Below are 17,848 nucleotides of genomic sequence, written 5' to 3' on the forward strand. Positions count from 1 at the left end.
TCCCAGATCACAATGAGCAATAAGGTCACAACTAAAATGGTTTGATTTTGTTTTAAACAAAGGAATATGTGTTGGCACACACTGAAATGCCCATGACATTGGAAGCTGCAGAAGCTGCCATTAAGAAACAGGAAGACTTCATGACTACAATGGATGCTAATGAAGATAAGATCAATGGAGTGGTGGAAACAGGCAGGCGACTAGTCAGTGATGGGAATATTTATTCTGACAAAATTCAGGAAAAAGTTGACTCTATTGATGAAAGGTAAAAAAGTATCAGTAAGATTTAGTTCTTTTAGAAATGCTGAGTTAATATTTGGTATGCATAATGTAATTGCACTGAAAATTTACTTTTCAATTACCAGTTAAGTTTTCTTACTTTACATTTTTTATGGTGAGTCTTTGTTTCTTTGGAGAATTTACTTTAAAGTGAATATCTATTAAATGCCATTTTGCAGTACCAAAGTCTAGTCAGTATTTAGCAAGATATCCAAGATCATTTAAGATGACACTGTAGAAATATAATAGTATTCACCATTATGAAAAGAAAATACAGAGAAGAAAGTAGAAGATTTTATTATACTATGAAATTTGTGAAAGGTATTTTCACAGTGCTGTTGGGAAGCAAGTTCCTGGGTTTAGATCCAATGATGATGATGAAGGAATGTCAGTATGTTTCCAAGTCAGTTTGTGTTACTTGGAGGGGAATTTGCAAATAGTGACAATCTCCTGCATCTGAAGTCTGGTACTCCTAAACATTAGAGCTATAAAATCCCTTTACACTACCTATAAGAAAGTATAGAGCTCCCTTGGAAGTTTTATTGTTTTACAACATTAAATCACAGTGGATTTAATTTGGCTTTATTGACACTAATCAACAGAAAAAGACTCATCTCAAAGTCTCAAAGTGAAAATAGATCTCTACAAAGTGATCTAAATTTAGAAATATAAAACACAAAATAAGCCACATAATTAGTTAAGGTGTCCAAGCTGTATATAAACCTGTGTGCAGTCAAGGTGTTTCAAGTGATTGTAGTAAAAATATACCTATATCTAGAAGGTCCAACTGCTGATGAGTCAATATCCTGGCAAAAAATACACCATGAAGACAAAAGAACACTCCAAGCAATTCCACAAAAATGCCATTGAAAAGCACAATTCAGGAGATAGATAGAAGAAAATTTCCAAGTCACTGAATGTTCCTTGGAGTACAGTAAAATCAATCATCAAGAAAGGGAAAGAATATGGCACAGCTGTAAATCTGCCTCGGACCGGCTATCCTCAAGAATTGAGTTACTGTGCAAGAGGAGGCTAGTGAAAGAGGCCACCAAGAGACCTTTAACAACTCTGGAGAAGTTACAAGCTTCAGTGGCCAAAATGGGAGATAGCGCACATACAACAACTGTTGCCCAGGTGCTTCACCAGTTACAGCTTTATGGGAGAGTGGCAAAGAGAAAGCCATTATGGGGGAGAAAAAAAGATTCACATGAAATCTTGGATAGAGTTTGCCAGAAGACATGTGGGTGACTCTGAAATCAGCTGGAAGTAAGTTCTATGGTCTGATTAAATCAAAATTGGGCTTTTGGCCATCAGACTAAATGCTATGCTTGGTGTAAGCCAAACAGCACACATCATCAAAAACACACCATCCCTACCGTGAAGCATGGTGGTGGCTGCATCATACTCTGGGGTTGCTTCACTGCAGCAGGCCCCAGAAGGCTTATGAAGGTAGAGGGTAAAATGAATACAGCAAAATACAGGGTAATCTGGAGGAAAATCTGATGCAGTCTGCAAGGGAACTGCTACTTGGGAGAAGATTTGGTCATCTGCAAGACAATGACACCAAGCACAGAGCCAACGGTACACAATAATTTCTGAAAAACAACAAAATTAATATTCTGGAGTGGCCAAAGTCAATGTCCAAATCTTATTCCAATTGAGACTTTGCAGCTGGACTTAAAGAGCTGTTCACGCATGATCCCCATGCAATCTGACAGAGCTTGAGCAATTTTGTGAAGAAGAATGGGGAAAACTTGTAGTGTCCAGTTGTGCAAAGCTGGTAGAGACCTAACCACACAGACTCATAGCTGTAATGCTGCCAAAGGCGCATCTATTAAATACTGACTTGAAGGGAGTGAGTAATTTATGCAATCAATTAATTTGTGTTTAATAAATGTAATTAATTTAGACCAATTTATAGAAGTTTGTTTTCACTTTGACATTGAAGAGTCTTCTCTGTTGATCAGTGTCAAAAAGTCAAATAAAATCCACTGTGGTTCGATGTTGTAAAACAATGAAACATGAAAACTTCCACAGGGATGGAAGTGAATGCTTTTTATAGACCCTGTGTATTATTACCCCTTGAGTTAAGGATAATGAACATGAGTAACTGCTGTGCTTTTTGTAGATAGTGCATGCTGCAGCCACTCATTTGGGGAATACATGAAGGTGCCTGCAGCACCAATCAAGCAGATTGCTTTGACGTGATGATGAACATCTCAAGAATTGTTGGGCTAGCTTTCATCCTGGCAGGTGGAGAATTCTCTTAGTCTCATTCTTAATCATTCTCTTAATATCTCAATTTTTTGATTGTTGATTCACTCCCTGACTAGTATTCTGTTGGATGTTTATAATCAACCAGTAATTGTAAAAGAGAAACATGAGCTCTTTGAATCACGACAGATAGCTCAGGAAACCACTACCTTCCCTACTCATTATTGCTCACCATCCCTGCCCACATCACCAACAAAAAAATTATAATGTGAAGCTGGTCTGATGATCAAACTTCAAATTATAAGGAGCGCTGTAGAATCAGTTTATATGATGTGTTACTGGCAGTGATGTAGTTTTCTGGTTCAACAAGCTTTATCGTGTAAACAGACCTAGTTTTCTTCCTATGCCCCAGGTTTGATCAAATACCTTACAATGAGAAAGCTTTGAAGGGTTGTTTAACAATTTGTTGACAGTGACCAGAATTGCAAGTCAGTCTACATATTCCCACTAAAGATAGCTGCTAAACATGAAAACTAGAGGTCAGGATTCACTCATGGGGTAATAATACAAAGAGATTATTAAATAATGTTGTTTTTAAATGTTACCATTCCAGCTAGCTAGGAAAATCATTGAGTTCTGATAACAGCCCAGATTCCAGATAATGTTATTGTTTTTTTTAATTCTGTCATTAATTATATCTACAGACACAAGAAGAACCGTGAGGGTGCAAATGAACTTTTAATGCGTCTGAAGGACAATAGAGATCTACAGAAATTTCTTCAAGACTGCCAGGAAGTAAGCTGGCTGCATAGTTCAACCAAGTAACCCAATGTTCCTTTGAATCTTAAATATACACCATGATGTAGATTTTATATTTAAAAACACATTTTGTTGTTTCATAGCTGTCCCTTTGGATAAGTGAGAAAATGCTTACTGCCCAGGACATGTCTTACGATGAAGCCAGGAATTTGCATAGCAAATGGCAGAAGCATCAAGCATTTATGGCAGAGCTGGCATCAAATAAAGAATGGCTGGATAAGATTGATAAGGTATGCAAGTATCTCTGTATTTCCAGAATTAATTACTTTTTGTAATATTTATTAAGCTTGGATGTTATTTCTATTAAGTTACAATTAAGCACCAGAACCAGCTGCCAACCTAGTGAATCATACATAAATAAATGATCCTGCAATAACTTTTATAGTAGCAGTTTATAATGCAGCTGCTTCCATTATGGCTTAAATGGCTCTAATGTTCGGTACGTGGTTTGTTGATGAATGGCCATCATGCATTGTTAATACTAATCCTGAACAAAAAAAAATACAAAGTTGCAAAGGCTAATATTATCCAAAGGAATGTTTGTTGATTTAATTTTCATCCCTGTCCTCCTCCTGTGTGGTCCAGCTCAAATTTCTTATTATGCTGTCCTTTCAGGTTTGCTGAATTTTGAGATTCATAGTGGATAATCGACTTTTAAAATATCTTGACATACACTAGATGTGAAGGTCCTCCATTAACTCATAGAAAAATATAACTGGATTTGCTGTGTGCTGATGAAGTTAATAGATAATACTGTGTAATGCAACCTTGTTGGAGTTCCACAGTTACAAGGATTGGTTGCTGTGAAGATTGGTTGGATTGATGAATATCTATTTTGCTTTATCATTTAGGATGGAATGCAGCTGATTGCAGAAAAGCCAGAGACTGAAGTGGTTGTGAAAGAGAAGCTCACAGCCTTGCACCATCTGTGGGAAGAATTAGAATCTACAACACAGGCCAAAGCTCAGCGTCTGTTTGATGCCAATAAAGCAGAGCTTTTTACACAGAGCTGCGCTGATTTAGACAAATGGCTGCACAACCTTGAAGGTCAACTCCAATCTGATGATTATGGCAAAGATCTTACCAGTGTTTCCATCCTACTCAAAAAGCAACAGGTATAGTACCTTGATGTTGTTACTTTCTGCAAAGCAGCAGAATGAATCAGATTAGCTGAACTTTCAAATGTTAAATTGTCTTATTTCTATAAATCAGTAATTTGTTTCCATGTAAATAGAACTTGTGTAAGGCACATTGACGAAACATAAATATTGATAATTCATAGATGAGTCCCAATTCAGTTCCAATTATATTTGCACTCATTAGTCACAAATGTACAAACTGTATCTCAACATGAAGTGAAAATTTCTGTAGTATTGTTTTTGCTTTATAAATGTTCTGTTTCACTGTGTTAGTTTTTTTCTTTTACTTCTGAGATATTTCTGCCTTATAAATAATGGATTGTTTTGGGTAACAATTTATCATTAATAAGTGTTGGTCACTTATTTTGGTATAGATATAACTTGGTTAGCTGTTCAGTACATCTAAATCAGAATATCTTTCCTTAAGCTGTAATTTACTTTGATTGTATCTGGAGTTACAAGTGAATGACCTGACATTATGAGTGTGTTCATTTGATGGAAAATGGCAACTTACCCTGTTTCATGCAAGTAACACTGAAAAATAATTTGTTCACTAATGCTAAGAGGAGCTGCAGTGAGAGCAGACAGATTGTTCATTTAATAGTTCTTATAAATTAATTTTCTTCCCTTTCTTAATTAGATGTTGGAAAATCAAATGGAAGTGCGAAAGAAAGAAGTGGAGGAATTGAAATGCCAGGCTGAGATTTTGAGCCAAGAAGGTAAAGATACTGATGAGGTGGACAGCAAGCGCACCATTGTTGAGCAAAGGTTCTTACAATTATTGGAACCATTGCATGAAAGGAAACATTACTTGTTGGCATCTAAGGAAATTCATCAATTCAACAGAGATCTGGAAGATGAGATTGTAAGTAATAGCATCAATATAAACAATTTCAAACAAAGCATATTTGCATATTTTGTTTCAGCTTGCCTAAAGCCAAGATTTTTTTTAATTACTTGAATATTCCTTCATAGTCATGATCTTTTTCAGCACTATTTCATTAAAATATAGTTGCCTGATGACCCAAACTTTGGGGTATTTCAAAAATGGTTTATTAATAAACTCAGTCATTTGCTGATTTGCAAGTTTGCCCATTTGTTAGACAAGAAAAATCTTCGAATACTAACTTCCAATGTATATATGAAATGTCTTAATTTGTTCCTATTTTCACCTTTGTACATTGCAAGGAACATAATTCGTATAATTTGAATCAGGGATAATAGTTAATTTCTTGCTTAAGCTTTGTGGTATTGCTTATAAATGTTAATTAGGTCCTGACCCTATGTTAAATTATAAAAGTAATTCTAACCATCATCTGTCTTGTTTCCAGTTGTGGGCTGAAGAACGTATGCCTCTTGCAACATCAACCGATCATGGCCATAACCTCCAGACTGTGCAAATGTTAATTAAGAAAAACCAGGTAACATTGAAGCAAATTGTCTAAGAATACAAATGCTTTCTAATTGCTATAATTGAACTTTTAAACTGTATTCTGTTTCTTTGTGGTTAAGGTGAGAAAATTACTTATCTCTGTTCTGAAAGAATAGATGACTTCGTAGATTATTACATGTACTTGTCAATCAGTGCCATCTAAATAAATTAACTAAATATTAATACTTTTGATATGTTGATGAATTCACTGTTGCATTTGCTTACATAGTGACTGGTTAAACCTCAAATAATCTTTTAGTTATTGAGGATGTGAATCAAACTTTTTCTATGAGATATACAGTAATATAAAAGTGACTCAATATATAGAACATAGAAAACCTACGGCACAATGCAGACCCTTTGGCCCACAAAGTTGTGCCGAACATGTCCCTACTTTAGAAATTACTAGGCTCACCTATAACTCTCTATTTTTCTAAGCTGCATGTACCTATCTAGAAGTCTCTTAAAAGACCCTGTCATATCCAGCTCCACCACCATCACCGGCAGCCCATTCCACGCACTCACCACTCTCTGAGTAAAAAAAAACACCCCAGCATCTCCTCTGTACGTACTCCCCAGCAGTCAATATGTAGCACTTCATTATCATTAATTTGTTGGAACTGGTTTAATAATGCTAATTCAGTTTTATCTACTAAATTACAATAGTATCATCAGCTTGCAATAATGTTAGTTCAAAGTTGCCAAATACAGCACTTAATATATTCCACTTATTTCAGGCAGAAAACTGTTGGCAGAAATGTACCTGTCTGTATTTCATTGAACTAAATATTAAAACAAATATAAGCCTTGTCAAATTGAACTGAAAAGAATAAAAGGTTTATTGAGGAAGTTTTCCCTTCTCTTTGGGCTTTGTAAGATGGAAAATCAGGTATTCTTCCAGATGATACCCAGTTCTTCTTCAGTCAACGAGATAGTCAGCAGTGAGATCAGTCGTATGAACTAAGAATAATTATCCACATCTTGCACTAAAAAAGGATGGAAGTGATAGGGTTGATGGATTTTAGACCAATTAAGAGAAAATTATTAGAGAGCAACCTCTCTGGCCCTCGTAATTTGTGTTTGTTTCTTTATTTATTTTATTGCGGCACCGAGCAGAATAGGCCCTCTGGACCTTTAAGCCAAGCCACCCAATCATCCCTGATTTAATCCTAACCTCATCATGGGGCAATTTACAGTGGGAAGAAACTGGAGCACTGGAGGAAACCCACACGGAAATGAGGAGAATGTACAAACTCCTTACAGGCTGCGGCAGCATTGAACCCGAGTAACTAGTGCTGTAAAACGTCGTGTTAACCATGATGCTACCTTGCCACCCACTTATTCATATTGTGCTTTACTTTCTGGTTTGAGACCCTTGGAAAACTGTAAGAATTCTGCAGTCAAGTTAAAGATCACTCAATTGCTTCAGAATTCCTGTCACTGAGACAAAAATCTGGACATGATTTGTTTTTTGTTGTATTTGCTTTCTCTTGTGTTTAATTAATATTCTACTGAGTTAATTTAGTATAAAATGCTTCACCTAATATGGAGATTGCACAGTATTAATTGAGAGATTGCACAGTATTAATTGAGATATTGCAATTTTATTTAGAGCAGAAAGCAAAATATATTAAATGCTCTTTAATGCTGTTGAAACCAAAACTTTGTCAGCATTACCTTTATCATAGCAAAGTTTTAATACCAAATAAAGAGCAAGGTATTTTGCTGTCCAGTTTCATTATTTTACAGAGCATTTGCAGCAACAGAGGAAGATATACCAGGAAGATATTTCGAGATGTCTTATGGGATTAGTTTACAGTAAAGAAATTAATACTGCATTCTGTCCATCTCGTGTAGTGGGGATATGAAATCCACACAAATGCACCCACTTATAAACAGTTGCAACTATGTGTTTTTGTTGAAATAACAGTTTCTTGTCTTTTTTCTAGACTCTTCAAAAAGAAATCCAAGGCCACAAACCTCGGATTGATGATATATTTGAGAGAAGCCAAAGCACAGTAACTGCTGACACCCCAAGTGCCGAAGCTATTCAGCAGAGATTATCAGATCTACGGGAACTATGGAAGTTACTGTCAGAAGAAACGGAGAAGCGGCACAAACGCTTGGTGGAGTCGCACAAAGCCCAGCAGTACTATTTTGATGCTGCAGAAGCTGAAGCCTGGATGAGCGAACAGGAATTGTACATGATGTCGGAAGAGAAAGCGAAGGTTGAATATAACGTATATTTTTCATTAAATTGCACTAATAAAGAAAATCTGTTAATTGTGGAGTGTGTGAGGCTATTTTAAAAGCATTGTTACCATTTTGAAAATGAGTATCTTCAAAAACAATGGACAAATTAAGCATAATTCATTTAAACGTTCAAGCATTTCCAGATGATTATGTTCTGTACTTGTATTTATAGAGATAGGAAGGTGTACTATTTCAAATCATATTTGTCTGCAAAGGCTATTGTCTTATCAGCCAAAGATTTCACAGCATACTTATAGAAAAACTCAATTCCCATATTTGACCTTTCATTTTTCCAGTCTATACATTGTCTCCCACAGCCCCCGATGATCCTTTAATTTCAGTCTCTGAGAACATCCTTCAGGAGGGTGAACCCGCGGAAAGTGTCCGGCCCAGGTTGGCCATGCACTAAAGACCTGTGCTGATCAACTGGCTGGAGTGTTCACTGAGATCTTTAACCTCTTGCATCAGCAGTCTGAGGTACCCTCCTGCTTTAAGCAGGCTTCAGTTATTCCAGTACCTAAGAGGAACGTGATAACCTGCATCAAAGACTATCATCCAGTAGCACTTGCATCATCAGTGATGAAGTGTTTGAGAGGTTGGTGATGAAACCTATCTACTCCTGCCTGAGAAGCAACTTGGATCCACCTCAATTTGCCTGTCTGGCACAACAGGTGCCATTTCATTGTTAAGGTTAGGACTCTATTTAGAACTGGGCAATTCATGGACATCAATTTTCTTCGTTTGAACCCACTCTGTGGTTGCTCTGGCAGAGGCAAGGCCATGCAGTCGGTCTGAAAGCCCACCACTTGTGAAGAACTGTAGTTTGAACTAGAGATCATGCACTCCGACAGAACCACAATCACCTGAAAAAGAAAAGAAAAACATGAGCAGAGAAATAAACTGTTACATGGAAGAACTGGAAGAAGTTGTCTGGGTCTGCAGAATCTTCTAGTGCCAATGGGACAGTAAAATGTGGAAATTGGTGTGGGAGCTGAATACTTTTTCAATGCGCTGTAAGTACAATTACAAAGAAAGCACAGCAGTGCCTCTACTTCCTTAGGAGTTTGCGAAGATTCAGTATGACGTCTATAACTTGACTAACTTCTGTATATTGACTGGCTGCATTACTGGTAAAGCCCTCCCTAACATTGAACACATCTACATGAAATGCTATTGCAGGAAAGCAGCATCCATTATCAGGGACCTCTGCCACCAGCTCATGTTCTCTACTTGCTGCTGTCATTAGGAAGAACGTAAAGGAACCTCGGGACTCGTACCAACAGGTTCAGGAAAAATTATTACCCCTTAACCATTTGGCTTTTGAACCAGAGGGGATATCTTCACTCAACTTCACTTCACTGAACGGCTCCCACTACCCATCTTTCAAGGACTCTTCATCACATGTTCTTGTTACTACTTTAGTTATTTTTTTCAAATCTTATTATTATTATTATCCAAAATACAAGAGTGCATCGAAGTAAGTAACAGAATGTCTCAAAAGAGGTAAAAAAACAATATTAAGGATTGAAAAATATGGTGACAAAAAAAAGAAAAGAAAAAAAAACCCTACTAAAGCAGGAAAAAAGTGAGGGAAAAAACCCATTAGGTGTTCAGCCCCCGGAGCCATGCGTCATACAAAAAGCTTCTAAAGATAAACATCAAACTGCCAGCAAAAAAAAAATTATACCAAAGCTTACAATTAGATTGTGGAGGAAATCTATCAATTAACTCAAATGGTAGTAACGAGCAAATGAACCCCATCTTTTCTCAAAATCAAACATAGGTTCGAAGGTTCGACTTCTAATTTTCTCCAAACTAAGACATAACATCACTTGAGAGAACCATTGTGACAGAGTGGGAGCCGACGTATCCTTCCACTTCAACAGAATGGCCCTCCTAGCTATCAGTGTAACAAACGTAATAACATGTTGGTCAGACAAAGAAATACCATGGATATTCTGAGTTATTATTCTAAAGAGCACAGTTAATTTGTTAGGTTGTAAATTAATTTTAAGTGCTTTAGAAATTGTAGAAAAAACTGTCTTCCAAAACTGTTCCAGTATAGAACAAGACCAAAACGTGTGTCAGTGTAGCTGTCTCAGTTTTACATCTATCACAATAACTATCAACATTAGGAAAGATTTTACACAATCTCTCCTTCATCAAATAATAACGATGTACAATTTTAACTTGAATCAATGAATGGCTAGCACAAATCAAGGAAGAGTTAACCAACTTCAAGATCTGCATCCAGTCCTCCATTATAAAAGTCAAATTAAGTTCCTTTCCCCAATCTTGTTTAATCTTAAAGAAAGGGTGCTTATCCCATTGTAATAATAAATTATAAATTTTTCCAATGGAACCCTTCATCGAAGGGTTCATACTCATAATAGTATCTAACAGGTCAGCCTCTAATATGCAAGGAAAATTACCTAAATATTTTTGTAAGAAATGTCTAACTTGGTTATTGTAAAGTGTGAATATGAAAGAGAGTATTTATCAACTAATTGTTCAAAAGACATCAGCCTATCTTCTTGAAATAGGTACAAAAAGAATTAATACCTTTATTTTTTCCAAAATAAAAAAAATTGGATCACTCAAAGAAGGTTTATATAAACCAGTAAATCGTCAGCATAAAAAGAAATCTAATGAATGGTCTCATTCACAAGAATCCCATGAATATCTTTAGCTTCACCAAGAGCAATAGCAAGGGGTTCTAATATCAAGTTAAATAACGAAGGTCTTAATGGACAACCTTGTTCCCTGTGAAAGCTGAAAAAAGGGATCTACAATTATTAGTAATAACAGTAGCAATAGGAGTTTTATATATCATTCTAATCCAATTATTAAAATTAACACCAAAACCAAATTTCTCTTAAACATTAAATAAATATTTCCATTCGACTTGATCAAACACTTTTTCAGCATCCAAAGAGACAATGCATTGTGGAGTTTTAAAAGAAGACGAATATATAATACTAAATAATCTCCGAACATTTTAAAAGGAATAATGACCCTTTATAAATCCTGTTTGATCTTTAAAAAATAATTTTACCCAAAATATTTTCCAACCGATTGGCCATTATCTTTGACAGGATCTTAACATCAATATTCAATAATGAAATAGGTCTATATGAGGCATAATCAGTAGGGTCTTTATTTTTAAGAATGAAAGAAATAGAAGCCTCATAAGAAGGAGAGGGTAAATCTCCTTTTTGTATTTGCACAGTTCGTTGTGTTTTTTTGCATGCTGGTTGTCCACCCTGTTGTTGTGGTCTTTCGTTGATTCTCTTATGGTTATTGGACTTACTGAGAATGCCCACAAGAAAATGTTTCTCAGGATTGTAAATGGCAACATGTATATACTTTGATAATAAATTTACCTTGAATTTTCAGTACCTTTAGAGGTGTTAATCATACTAAAAAAGCTTTTAAGTAATTTTCTCTACATTTAATATTTGACAGTCATTATAACATGATTCTGAAGAAAAATTGGAAAAAAATATCACAGGAAATCTCACAAAAGACTAAAATTTTATGAATGTGTCATTTTGCAGGATGAGCCGAGTGCAGTGATGATGTTGAAGAAACATCAGATTTTGGAGCTAGCGGTGGAAGATTATGCTGAGACTGTTCATCAGCTCTCAAAGACAAGTAGAGCTCTGGTGGCAGATGGACACCCAGAGAGGCAAGTTTGATATTTAATATTACCATGTTCCAAAATGCTGATACGCAAGCAATTGTAAAATTAATCTCAACATTGATTGGGGATAAATGATTGCCTTTCACATCGTGCATGATCAATTGTTGCTCATCTTGTCAGTTTGTCAATTCTGCAGTATTTACACGTTTCTTATTTTCTTCATTTTTCTCTACCACTATGCAGTTGCCATCTAAATGTGTGAAGTTTTAGGGACTGAAGTTTTTCATAATGTAGTTTTGCAGAACAACTCTGGGTCTTTCTATGCATCCAGGATACCACCTCCACAGAGAAATTTCGCTCTGCTTTGTTTGGCACATGCGACAAAAGTGTTAGGAGGACCCTTCATGAGCATCCATTTGTTTTATTTAAGAATGATTTGGAGATGGTGCCACTGGCATGCTATAGTTTGATTTGTGATGTTTTTATTGCAAGTTGTATGTTATATTTTTGCTGGTGGGTTCCATAATCAAAATTTTCTTCTTTGGTGGTTGGTCATGGAATAAAAGTCACTCAAGAGCTTCTTATGGATAGCATAATGCACACTTTGAAAACTAAAACTATTCAGAACAATTGAGTGGAAGCAGTAATTTTCAAGCCCCACCTCTGAAATTCAGGTTAAAGCTAGACTAAGTGGAAGGTTTATCTTGCTCTCTCCTCTAGCCCTTAGAAAGGGCACAGTGAGAATTTGGCTCTCTATAAACACTCTTTTTTTAGGCTGACCTTTCAATTGCAGTGTTTGTGCTGCAAACCTGCTTAATCTATTTGCTTCAGTTTTGATGGGTATCCATTGGCTTTAGTTGGCATGATCAAAATTCACTTCCATAACTGTTTCTATAAGTGTCTTCTGGAAGAAAGGACAGGATATTTGATCTAAGAATGGGCAATATAATTCATACTCAAGATATGATTGGTGGCAGGGAATTGAGGGGACTGTGGTCACTTGTTAGGGAATAATTCACCAAAGTAATCTGTAAGTATTGATCCACATTAGCAGAGTGATTTTCTGCAAGTAGGTTTTTCATGGCTCTTGTATATACATATACTTGTGTATATGACAATAAAATATCTTAAGACACTGATGGTGAGCAATGGCTATGATAGGAACTGGGATTCTTTTGGTAAATTCTGTTTAGAAGAAGCTTTAACTATTACCTAAAGCTGTACTGTTTTGCCTGAGTCCTATCTGTTGTCAATACTAGTGTTGTGGTCACTTCTTAAGCTATGAGGAAGATGTAGACTTTTTTTTTCCCCTGCTAGGAAGATGTCAGGAGAATATTTAAGATTTATTTTCAATATTGCACTTTTATCAAGGAGGACCCAAAAATTAAGTCTTAAGTTTTAACCTCAAAGTTTTCTTTATTTAACCAAGTCATTGCACGTGGAGCATGAGCACAGGCTGGAAATACCTTGTTTAATTTAACTCTTTATATTTGTCCAGTCCTTTCTCTTTTTTACTGAATAGTGTTTTATTATTTGTAAGCCAACTTGCATTCCTGTACTAATGAACTAGACCAGGGAGGTGCATTGAGATAATATCATTCATTTTTGGATATGTGAAACACATGTAACCAATACAGCAAAATGAGTAAGGCACCAATACCACTGATTTCTATATGATGACAACCAGTTCTGGGTATGATTTCCTCTCTGAGCAGGTGTGTCAAGGAATTTGGTATCCTGAAATATTTTTAACATTATATGATGGGAACATTTTTCACAGCATACTTTTCTTCTCCGAGGAAAAATGCAGACTGGAATTTTACTACAGTTTGCAGCACAACAAAGGATTGGATCCCAAAAGCTGTGTAGATTTGACAGCCCCTATAATCTCTAATGATTTTTAATATGCCATTGACAATAAAGGATTTGTGCCATTGGTTATGCTGATCATTTATTCAAATATAAGAATTCCTTGTGACATGAGATTATAATTCATACTTTGTACAGAATGGGTGAAAATGTATGTCTCAAGTCTTTACACCCAACTGCATTTTCCCCATTATGATTCTGTTTTGAAAGGAGAGTTTTGTGTATTTTTTAAAAATTTAATTTTAATTGGCCTCTGCATGTCCAAATCGTTCAAGCAAGCCTTGGACTCCTTTAACCGTCTTGCTTAACCTTGTCTTGCATATCACTGGAGCATGGTCACTCTCACAGTCTGCTACCGGATATGCCTTGTTGCACGGCATTCCTGAAATGCTTGCTGATTGTGATGTCATCTTTTTGATTGTGGTACCTATCTTTTGGGCTTCTCCAAGTCCACATTCTTCTTGTATGCTGCTTGAACTTTGTGTTTCTTATTGTTTGATCATTTGCATGACACCTGATTTCTATAAATCTCTCACCTCTGTTGTTCCTGGTTCCCTATCCAAACATGCCAACAATATCTCCATCTTGTTGTCTAACTTTAGCACTCATATCCACTATCACCATTGCAGTATCTTGTGGTTTGCAGTGGTCCTTTGTTTCTTGTAAGGTAAAAAAACTTTCTATATTTTCTTCACCACTGTTGGAGCATATACTACTATTATTGGAATGTTCATAGGTTGTCTTTGGAGTTTCACCAGCAGGACTATGTCTGATGTCCCATCAGACTTTTGCTTCGTTCACCATCTGGTATTGCTCCAACATCTCGTTCATGGTTATCACCACCTGAATAGATCATCAGAATTGAAACATCCAGTCCCTTTCCACCTTCTCTCACACAGTCCCATGATGTTAACTTTCAAACGTTCCATTTCTTGCTTCAAAACTTGATAGAGTTCTCACATTCCAAGTCTCTATTTTGATGGTATCTTTGTTGCAGACAGTAGCCTGATGGCAATCAAATCTGTCGTACACGAGTGCCTCCACTGAGTGAGGGATTGTTGCCTTGTTGCCTCCTTCACACTGTTGTTCCTGTTCTTTATCCATGACCGTGATTATTCTTGGCACACTTTTCTTACAGGAGTAGTTTACCATTGCCGCCTTCTGGTCAGTGTCTTTACAAGACTGGTGACTCCAGCCATTATCCATACTCTTCAGAGATTGTTTGCCTGACATCAGTGGTTGCATAACCAGGACTCGTGATGTGCACCATCTACTCATGTGATCATCCACCACTTGTTCCCATGGCTTCTCATGACCCTGATCTGAGGTGGGGGTGGGGGAAGGGAGTTATTCCTTGCCCAAGAGTGAACTGCAGGCTGGCGGAGGGAAGGAGTGACTTACACCTCCTTTAGTAGACACGTATCTCCACCCCCCCTCCCCTCCCCCACCAGCCACGACATTGATGGGACAGGTATCAGAATCATCAGAAACTTGTATTGGGAACAAAGAGCAGGAATGAGAGTTGAAAATGAGAAAAGTGATCTTGGCCAGATTAAAGAGGAGTCAGACAGTGTTCTCTTGCCTTTTAGCCTTTATAGCGAGAAAATTCTAAGAGAAATTAGTATTCTAGGCATCATAAGTGGTAGATACAATTTGAAAAGCCTATGATCTGCAGACGACACGGTGCTGATAGCTATTTGTAAGGAGAAGTTCCAGGAAATACTAGATACCGTGATCAAAGAATGTACAAAGAGAGGATTGACAATCAGCTGCAAGAAGCCCAAATTGTACAGTTGTCATAAAGAAGAAAAAAAAATACAGAAATGCAATCTGAAAGTGGGCAACAAAACAATTAAGCGAAAGTGGAAGTTTAATTACTTTGTGACCATGATGACATCTGATGGTAGGGCTGATGTTTAAATTAGAAAAAGGTTTGGGATTGCTAAATGCATGTTTAGGCTTTTGAACAAGATATTTAAAGAATAACATAATTTCTATGGGTACAAAACTCAGTGCTTGGTGCTACATTGATTCCACACTAACATATGGAGGCGAATGTTGGATAATGTCAAAGTAAAGTGAGGGGAGACTCAAAATTGCAGAAAAGTGATTTTTGAAAAGAATGATGATTCGTAGAAGGACAGAGTAACAAATTAAGTGTTGCAAAAAGCTGGAATAAGAAGAGAGCTAATGTCATCAATCAGGAAACAGCTACTCAAATTTCTGGGACAAGTACTGAGAAAAGAGAAGCTTGAACATCTTGCGGTAACAGAAAAAATCGATGGAAGAAAATGTTGTGTTTGACAGTTACATCAAGGGATGGACTGGCAAAAATTTTGTAGAGCTTATTAGAACTTCAGATTAAAGACAGATTGAAGACCATGATCATACAATGTGGTACATGATGATGATGAATTGCCCTCTTCATGGTTGAATTCACATGCTTTATGCTCTGTATTACTTGTGTATTTACATTGCATTCTGAACATTTGTCGATATGTTGTTCTTGCAGATTTTAATCTGCCAGATGCATAGAATTTGAGTATGGAATTATAAAGTAATGATCTGAAAGAATTTCTGTCCGTTATGACCCTTGAATCCCTGGTACATCACCAGCAGACGATGTTTCATGCCAAGTGACAAATATCTCAAAATTAATTTAGTCGTCTTTAACTAAATTGTAAATCTAATAGTATTTTCTAGTTTCTTTTGAGTCTGACTGTAGAAATCCACATGAGTTTGGTCTAGCATTCATTTGTTGTTCTGAAGATAATGTTAACAATAATCTGCATTATTGTAACATACCAAACTGAGGATAAAGATAGAAAATGTGATCTTGTTGACTGACTAGATAATGTGAAATCCAGTGAAAGTATAGGATATAAATATAGTGATATTACATTGATTTGTGATATTGAGATTAATTACAACTGGACTATCCATTGAACCATGCAAAAGCAAGGAAGTACCAAATAGAAGTTGTATCATTGTAAATGGAGTGATAGATACGAAAGCAAATTAAAAGAGGCAGAATACCTATATTTTCTTGTGTTTTTGATTATTTTTGTATAGGAGTGGTTAGCATTTCAATTCCCAATGCTTTAATATTTACCAGGTTTTCTTTGCTTTCTTTGTGCGCATTTCTCAGTGAACGGATCAGCATGCGCCAGTCTCAGGTGGACAAGCTTTACGCTGGGCTGAAAGACTTGGCTGAGGAGAGAAGAGGGAAGCTGGATGAGAGGTACCGTCTTTTCCAACTCAACAGGGAGGTGGATGACTTGGAGCAATGGATTGCCGAACGTGAGGTGGTTGCTGGATCACATGAGCTTGGACAGGACTATGAGCATGTTACGGTACATATTTGCCTTTAAAATACTAATTGGGAACTTCTCTGTGTTTTTGTCTTGTTGCACATGTAATTGTGTTCATGCATGCAGTGATCTATTCGAATGGAAAGTATTCAGTACATCAATAATTTTGTTGCAGGCCAATTACTGAGATGTCTTTGTTCAGAGCTCTTGTATAAGTATTGGTATAAGAACAATTCATTCCCTACAGACACTCTCCCAGGATGATCTCATTCAAAGCATTGTTGAACATATCCAAACCCCTACCAAATCCACCAGTGTTTCCTGTGCCACATTGGTACTTGCAATGGTAACATCGAGATTTATAAATTATAATGCTAGGTTCTAAATTCCTTCATGACCTAGTCCATTCCCAGCCCTGACCTCCTCCAGTCCTTTATGCCTCAGCATTATTTTTGCTTCTCCAATTTCATCTTCTGAGAATCCTTATGAATAGGTCATTGCATGTATGAATGCAGTATGACACATGCAACCATGAAGATCAACATCTTCTGCTAACTGGACCACAGGTTCTGGAATTCCTTCTCTGAATATCTTCTCCTCTCACATCCTTAAGTTGCTTCTGAAAAACGAGCAAGTTGCACAAGTTGTTGACTAGCTGCATTATTGTTTAGTTATGTAGCTCTACTTCAAATTTTCTTTGAAAGTTGCTCCCATGAAATACCTTGGATGTTCAATAGAAGAATTGGGGAACTTTGAGATTGTGATGTGATGGTGTAATTTCAAGATTGAGTATTGTGTTGCCAAGCTATTCAGCTTGTGCAAATATTTTGTAGTGCTTCAGTTCTAAAATTTCCTGTGCAAATAGTGGCATGTGTTGCTAGTGAACAAT

At 36.6% G+C, this 17,848-nt stretch overlaps 1 protein-coding gene across 3 annotated transcripts in view; it reads left to right on the plus strand.

Annotated features, from left to right (window-relative positions):
* sptbn1 (spectrin, beta, non-erythrocytic 1) overlaps window positions 1-17,848 on the plus strand; it is a 258,196-nt gene that overhangs the window by 211,053 nt on the left and 29,295 nt on the right. For all 3 annotated transcript variants that reach the window (XM_059985941.1, XM_059985943.1, XM_059985942.1), the window contains 9 exons: window positions 63-265; window positions 3,198-3,288; window positions 3,396-3,542; window positions 4,164-4,427; window positions 5,092-5,316; window positions 5,783-5,872; window positions 7,833-8,111; window positions 11,694-11,824; window positions 16,797-17,001. In XM_059985941.1, the coding sequence (XP_059841924.1) occupies window positions 63-265; window positions 3,198-3,288; window positions 3,396-3,542; window positions 4,164-4,427; window positions 5,092-5,316; window positions 5,783-5,872; window positions 7,833-8,111; window positions 11,694-11,824; window positions 16,797-17,001 (1,635 nt within the window). The remainder of the gene's footprint in view (window positions 1-62; window positions 266-3,197; window positions 3,289-3,395; window positions 3,543-4,163; window positions 4,428-5,091; window positions 5,317-5,782; window positions 5,873-7,832; window positions 8,112-11,693; window positions 11,825-16,796; window positions 17,002-17,848) is intronic.

The sequence above is a fragment of the Hypanus sabinus genome, chromosome 12, assembly GCF_030144855.1.
Source record: "Hypanus sabinus isolate sHypSab1 chromosome 12, sHypSab1.hap1, whole genome shotgun sequence".
Classification (NCBI taxonomy): Eukaryota; Metazoa; Chordata; class Chondrichthyes; order Myliobatiformes; family Dasyatidae; genus Hypanus; species Hypanus sabinus.